At 34.7% G+C, this 8,185-nt stretch overlaps 1 protein-coding gene across 1 annotated transcript; it reads right to left on the bottom strand.

Annotated features, from left to right (window-relative positions):
* Positions 1-1,471: 1,471 nt before the first annotated feature.
* Positions 1,472-4,887, bottom strand: LOC139892771 (eukaryotic peptide chain release factor subunit 1-3-like). Its single transcript, XM_071875894.1, has 3 exons — positions 4,796-4,887; positions 2,518-3,971; positions 1,472-1,803 (listed from the first exon to the last, which is right to left on the bottom strand). Exon 2 carries the CDS (start codon positions 3,959-3,961, stop codon positions 2,648-2,650), a length of 1,314 nt encoding a protein of 437 aa, XP_071731995.1. The 5' UTR covers positions 3,962-3,971; positions 4,796-4,887; the 3' UTR covers positions 1,472-1,803; positions 2,518-2,647.
* Between the last annotated feature and the right edge of the window lie 3,298 nt (positions 4,888-8,185).

Below are 8,185 nucleotides of genomic sequence, written 5' to 3' on the forward strand. Positions count from 1 at the left end.
TGCGGTGCAGCAAATCTGCCTTCACATGCATGCACCATACGACACTCACATGCTCGCCCTCAAACGCATAATTCGTTATATTCAAGGCACATTGCATCATGGGCTTCATATGTTTCGTTCCACCACTACACACTTAGTCTCTTACACGGATGCCGATTGGGCTGGCTGTCTGGACACCCGGAGATCCACATCCGGTTACGGTGTCTACCTGGGAGATAACCTCATCTCTTGGTCTTCAAAAAGTCAACCAACTTTATCTCGTTCAAGCGCTGAAGCCGAATATCGTGGGATTGCAAATGTTGTGTCTGAATCATGTTGGCTGCGCAACTTACTTCTTGAACTACATCGACCAATTCAAAAAGCCACCATTGTTTATTGTGATAATGTAAGTGCAATTTTCTTGTCCAGCAATCCCATTCAGCATCAAAGGACGAAACATATTTAGATATACACTTTGTTCGGGAAAAAGTTGCACGTGGTCAAGTTCGAGTCTTGCATGTACCTTCACGACATCAGGTTGCAGATATATTCACAAAAGGCCTCCCTCTGGTTTTGTTTGATGAATTTCGGGACAGTCTTAACGTCCGCCTACCTCCCGTTTCGACTGCGGGGGACTATTAGCTGTATCATATCTATAAAAGATTATGATAGGATTTGTAAAGATTGTAATATTATATTATTAGCTGTATCATATCTATAAAAGATTATGATATGATTTGTAAAGATTGTAATCCCTGAAAATCAGGGTGTTAGTTAGGCTTCATGGTGTATATATACATACGAGTGTGTTCAATGAAAAGCAAGCAATTTTACATTCTATTACTTAATTTTTTTTTAAAGACTTAATTACTCATACAGATAACCCTGATAGGAGTTAACGAGGTTGATAATTACCACAACACCCTCTATAAGAGAACACGTTTGTGTGTGTGTGTGTGTGTGTGTCAAATCAATAATCAGCATCAACAAAAGAAATGAAGTTATTCACCATATGAAATCATATACTTTTCTTTTTGGCAAATCAGTTGATCTTTTTATAATATTTGGTTAACATAATGAGGCATGTTTTAAGGTGTTCGATTAAATACTATGGTCACCATTTGAATTGAAGTTATTCACGGTATGTAATCATATATTTGTTTGGCAAATCAGTTGATCATTTTAATTTTATAAATACTTTGGTAAACAATGAGGCAGTTTCATGCAAGTTGCTCAGCTAGAAACTATGGGCAACATTTAATCCAAAGCATCAAAAGCTTAGTGGTCATCAAGTGGCTACTGGTCACCAACGGGTACAGGGATAAGGTTTTCCTTGAAAAAGCTATTCAGAGAAGAACCGTGACCGTTTATGATGATCCCAAGATAGAACCTAAACCTGTTCCGGGAATCCGTTTGCATGAGCAAAACTCCATCCAAACAAACCACACCATCATTTATAATACTAACATATATATCCACAACTATATAAATCAAAACATTTATTCACTTTCAAAAGTAATGTAGCATAAACATCTGGGAGACTTAAAACATGCATTAGAATCATGGAATCACAAGCAATCCCCAGTAGATATAAAAACAGTGCACACACAAATTTCAAAGAAAACTAAACTCCAACAATAGCAAATATCATATAATCAAAATTCAGACAAGATAAAATCTTGAAGAAAAACAGCCATCATCATGTACTCATGTACTTGAACAATCCATCGCATAGATCGTCTTACTCTTTAGTCTTTTGAGGTCTTTTTATCAGGTGGTTATCACAAAGACTGTTGTTCTTATGCTCCACGGATATAGTTCCACCTGTTTCAGTATCCAAAGCCATAGAAACGTGTTACAGCAATACTTGACACCAAATAACATAAAAGAGAGCCATAAGTTTCAAAGTTTGATAATAGAAAAACTTGCACAACTACATATTGTTTAATGTGTCCAGTGAATATTTGCTAAGTCTGCAATGTAACATGCATTTTCCATGACTAATACATACGATACAAGCATTTACACTTGAAGCTTGTATGTATCCAGTAAAATTAGCCACGTGGAACTAGCAATCCTAGAAAAATAAACATAAACTTTAACATGAATGCCTGTACCTACCGTAAGCTTAACCCTTCACTAATCTCATCAAAACAATGTTGTTTTGTAAGTTGCACATAAAACCTCCAATAGTTCATGAAGAGCTTATAGCAATTGTCGTAAAAATTAATAAAACCGACTCTTCCATAAACAATATAGCAGTAAAAAGACCATTTTGCGTTTTTAAACTTGACAACATAACACTTTGTCACTTCAATTTTTAATGCAGTTTTAACTTTAGACAGAAGACTCAAAGCGTTTACGACTTACCAACATAACACTATCCAAAAGAAACACAAGAGTTTAAAATAAAGAGAATAGAACTTCAATGCAACTCTACATCTACTCGCACAAGTTAAAACAGCATAAAAATTAGAATCTAAAATCACAAAATAAATGTAATAGTTACCATATAGACAAGTGAAGAAGATAACTCACCTTTGTTAGGATTTCTTGAACGGAGACTTACGCAAGGCACTTGAATAGAAGCTTGATTACCGGTGCCCGATCCTGGTTCCTGACCCGCCTCCCCTTGCTGCACGAGCGTTTGATCATTATCGGTTGATTGCTAATCCGATTCATAATTTTCCAAATCATCATCAGAAAGTTCATCAAATGAACGAATATCGAGCTGGTAACGAAGGATGCCACCAATTCCACCAAAGCCTCTACAAAACTGCGATCCCTCTTGAGACTTATTAGTAACAAACTCAAGCGTGCACCCAAATCTTTTATACTCATTAGCAAACCACTCAAGCAATGACATCTTCTCCTGAACTTCAAGTTCAGCATTTGTTTCAGAGTCTCGATAATTACTCTGAACAGACTCTTGTTCCTTATTCAAATGCTTTATAATAATTTCACCCGTAGTGCTATTCTTAAGCACGTAACGAGTCATGTGCAAATTCTCCCACACAATCAGTATTTCGACAGCTCCCATGTCTAAAGCTTTCAATGTGTCTTCAACACCAAATACGTACTTTCCTGTATCTTGACTTATCTCCTCGAAATACTTGCCAATCAAACGCTTCTCTTGTATGAACTTCACATTAGCAAGAATTTCAGCAGACAACTCGATAGCCTGATTGAAACCGTTCTCACCCCCATAAGAAACATCAACCACATTCAGAATTTTCGCCTGAAGACGCTGGTCAAACATATCAGATTGACTAAGCTCGGTTTTAAAATCAGCAGACCCTGCAAGTATAAGTCCAGAAACATTGGGCTGACTTGTAGCAGGATTGATGAAAAACTGTGTCGCAAGCTCTGCTGTCTTCCTTACATAATTGTGACGTTTTTCCATTCGAAGACGAGCAAAACGCAGAGCCGATTGCCCTCCTCTACCGTGTTTCTTTGGCAAGTCAACAGTAAACTTGTGCAAAACCTCCCTAGTATTGCCACTTAACGTCCCAAAAAGGGTGCCATTACCATCCATAACAATAAAACCAAACTTATCATCTGATTCCAACAGTTCATTAAGAGCTTCAGTGTGGAACTTGTTATCGCAGAGATAAAGAGACGCATTTATCGGTCTGAAAGGCTCAAAGTCAAAAGTAACTTTCTTTTCTTTACCGTCATCAGTTACGATCGTTCCGGTGTAAAGCACAAGCCCATTGGGCGGCACCTTACTGTAAAGCTTGAGCCTTTGCTGAGCAGAGGTTATGGCACCTAAGACCGATTGACGATTCACCCTGCTCTTAATATTCGAAGCTGTTCCATATTCATCACCAAGCATCTTCGTGACTCGTGAAATTTGATCACGTGGAGGCATAATCAGAGAAATCATGCTCGTTCCATTTCCTCGAGCAGCTTCCAATGCCTTTATAAGCTTCTTAATCTTCCAGATCTCGATGTTCTTATCAGTTTCTTGACCTTCCGACATTGTACTTAAACTGCAAATCAATAGCAGCAGAAAACATTAAAAAACAATCTCGATTACCAAATATTAAAAAAATTATATTTTCCTGCAGAGTTTACCGAAATCAACTCTATCTCTAATCTCAAATAGAATTAAAACAACATTGCAATAACTCTACAAATATATATTCCTGCAGAATCTACAGAAACCATCTCTAATCTCTAATAGAATTAAAACGACATTACAATAACTCTACAAATATATATTCCTGCAGAATCGACAGAAATCATCTCTAATAGAATTAAAACGACATTGCAATAACTATACAAATATATATTCCAGCAGAATCTACAGAAAGCATCTCTAATAGAATTAAAACGACATTGCAATAACTCTATAAATTAGTCGTAGAACTAACTTTCAATTTGCCCTAAATATACAATAAAAAATAAACAAAAAATAACTATGAGATAACATAAGCACGCATCTGATATGGAAGTTTCATAATCTACTCCAGGTAATCAGTTATCGATAAATCATAGTTCCTATGGTTCTATAAGAATTAAATGATATAAATCTAAGGCATAACTCATTCACGTATAGTCAAAACAAGAGTTTAACTCCAGGATATGATTACAGTCTGAAGTAACATCAAATAGGCAAATAGATGCATACATACTATATAATTCATATGAACCATACGATCTAAAACAAACTATATACCAAAAAATTAATAACGACTATAGCAATAGATCTGATGATAAGCTATACAATTGCACATGAACAACGCCAATCGAAAGAATATAAATATATGATATAATTAAATAACTCAGATCTGAAAGAGAAATAAATAATTACAAGAAAAACAAGTAGCAGATGATCGCCGGCGGTGGTGTGCGGAAGGAGAGCGAAAAGAAACGGTTTCAGTGATTCTTGGCGGCGAAAACCCTAGCAGCAAAGATAAACTTTAAGCCTACGTGTTAAACATTTATATAATATAATAATTGTGGATAATTGGTAACTTGGTGAGCAAGTCAAAATTTGGGATCAACTTAACTTGGACTCCAAGTTGAAATTTGATCATAAACGAGATAATCTTATGGTGATAGTAGGGTGGGAAAATGTACCTTACCCGATGGGAAACTCGAAATCTGCTATGATTGGGTCCAGTCTGACTCGAGTCCGTCAGGTTATGGGCCGGGTTTAAGGATGGTTAAAAAAAAAATTATGGGTTTGGGTATGGTTTTGGATACAAACCCGTTACCCGACCCGTATACCTGACCCGTATACCCGATCCGCATACCCGTATACTCGGCCTGAGGAATTTTAAGAATAATTTTTATGTAAAATTTTAGTATTAGTAATATATTGTTAATGTATGAAAGATTTCTCTTATTCGTTTTGAAAACGAGTATAATTTTATTCAATATAATCATATACAATAAGTTTTCGAGATGTGATATTTTATATACTTTGTATATTTGAGTATTTTAGAAACTTTTCAATAAACCTTTTGTATGTGATATTTTATAATACTTTAAACATGAAGTAGTTAAGTCATTTTTCGATATTTTGATTTGGTAACTTATTGAAAAATAGATACAGAATGACTATCGGGTATACCCGTTCACCCGTGGGGAAACCCGAAACCCGATAGTATGTAAGTAAATGGGGACCCGACGGGTTTTGAACCGGGTTTGAGGCGAGGTTTCTTAATCGGGTTCGGGTCCGGATTAAAAGTATGTTATATTAAAATATTATTAAAATACAATAAATAATTGTTATATTAAAAGTATGTTATATTAAAATATTAAAAGTATGTTATATTAAAATATTATTAAAATACAATAAATAATTGTTGCACGTTAATTTGAATTCATGTGTTGAAATTAGCACGCCATCTTAATTTGGAGGTAAACACGTCGCGTTAAAGGCGTGTAAATGTCGTGTTAAACATCGAACACGCGTTTTAAAAATGGTCTAAGGAACTTGTGTGTTAAGTCGGTATATCGTTTGATCGAAGCCATTAAAAATATTTTAATAATTTAGAACACATGTTGATGATTGTTATAGAAGTTAAGAATACACGTTACATAGATTTTTTCTTAGATTAAGAGAACAAAAACTTAATGTAAAATAAATTAAGAGGAGAAAACGAAAGATGATATCGAATGTACACAATACGTGAACACCATCGAGACTGCAGCTGCCTTTATTTTTTAAAGCAGAGTTAACTTTTATATATATATATATATATATATATATATATATATATATATATATATATATATATATACTTTTGATTTGAAAATGATTAAAAATATGTGAAAACACCATTATACCTTAGAGACAAACAATTTTTACTTTTAGTATATATATATATATATATATATATATATATATATATATATATATATATATATATATATATATATATATATATATATATATATTTAATAGTATTCATTATATAGAAGATGTTAGAGGATTGACAGAGAAACATAGTCTGTGGAAGTCGTTTATTTTCATCTCGTGTGGTAGTGTCGGTAATTAAACAACGATGGGAGTAAATTTGTTATTGTTGTTACCTGTTGTACGTGAGAAGTATAAGAGTTAATATATATGTGATAATGTTCAAGGGTATTAATATGGAGAGTTTGTACTTGTAATATTGTTCATGTATAATGGAGTTTAAGTGGTCGTTGGTTCGGTGATTTTTTACTCTCATTATGAGAAGTTTTTCACGTAAAACTTTGTATTTTATTTTTATGTTTGGTTGATTTATTATAGAATTACACCTGATTGTGTCGATCTTCGTGTAGTGTATATCCAACCCAAAAGTAATATGTGAGCGTACCAACACTACGAATATAGGAAGAAATTTTTAAAAAAATACATAAGTAAATACATAAATTGAATTAAAATTTGTTAGAATATTTAATGAATTGCAAGGGTGTATATCAGCGACCCGATTAAGTACATCCAACGATCTACTTGAACACGCCATATTGCCTACCAACTAGATCCAATGCACAAATTTCCCGATGGCGATACATTTCATTGCAAAATTACAAATCTATTGAATACTAATTCGTGAACCTACACTTAAACATTCCTACAAATGAGACTACCTAAAAACAACACTAAAACGTCCTCGAAAAACCGAAAGCAGCCAATAAAATATTGCACTCAAACGACAACAACCAATATAAACCACAACCAACCCAACGAGGAGTCACCCTCGTCCTTACTACTATTGGTAATCCATAAAGCCTCATACGCAGAACCGAGAAAAACCATTAGTAACCAACTCGGTAAGTAAACTCGTCCATTGAATTCATGACACCTTAGGAGATGCAACTAATAGATTGATGCCGAAAAAGTATCCTTGAAACTCATGAGTCATAATCAAAAGAAAACTCACAACACCAAGAAACCATGCCCGAAACAGATGTAAAACCCAAGAAGATGAACAAATGTACAAGACGAAGCGTAGCAGAAGAAAATCAGCAACAAATCAGTGTCAGACAAAAAGGAAAATGAAAGCGAGACGAAACTTAAAAATATCATTGAAGCAAAACCGCAAACAAATACATAAAGAATCAACCCCTTATGATCATATTCAACTTGATGCCAGCATAATCAAGACATGTTATGGCAAAAAAAAACTTGTTGGAACTCTGGCAAGCCAACTCACTGGTTGAAGCCTCACGAAACGAAGAACCCATGCACACCACCAATCCCACCCCACAACAAATCACCACTCCACAAGTATCATACCACCTCCAAACAATGGAAGAGACACACAAGGGATAAAGGTGAAGGTAGAAGGTGAAGTCCGTCAATCGAGACAGAATAAACGAGGACTTAAGCGACGGTCAACAAATAAAATCCACTTATACAAATCAACGAAACGAGCCACAGAGTATGGTTTAAACCCACTGTATTCATTGACTGTTGACTATTTTGAATGTAGACACGCATGATGAAGTTGACTTACACTCATTTTTATGATATTTTAAATATGATATATTCAACTATTGTTGACTTCTCTCTTAATTGGTATAAAAAGGAACGATGTAACACAACCAATGCATGATTATTTCCCCCTCTCTCTTTAAGACTCAAAATTACCACAACCCTTTTAACCAAGTTTGACTTTATTTTTCGAGGAACTAGACGTCACCACCACCACCATTAAACTCAAAATATTTTAACGAACCCACCAAGACTAATTTCATCTGTGCT

Source organism: Rutidosis leptorrhynchoides, chromosome 2 (assembly GCF_046630445.1).
Source record: "Rutidosis leptorrhynchoides isolate AG116_Rl617_1_P2 chromosome 2, CSIRO_AGI_Rlap_v1, whole genome shotgun sequence".
NCBI lineage: Eukaryota > Viridiplantae > Streptophyta > Magnoliopsida > Asterales > Asteraceae > Rutidosis > Rutidosis leptorrhynchoides.

Bases quoted from the DNA above. Each gene is read 5' to 3' on its own strand.
- LOC139892771 (XM_071875894.1), bottom strand. From the start codon at position 3,961: ATGTCGGAAGGTCAAGAAACTGATAAGAACATCGAGATCTGGAAGATT.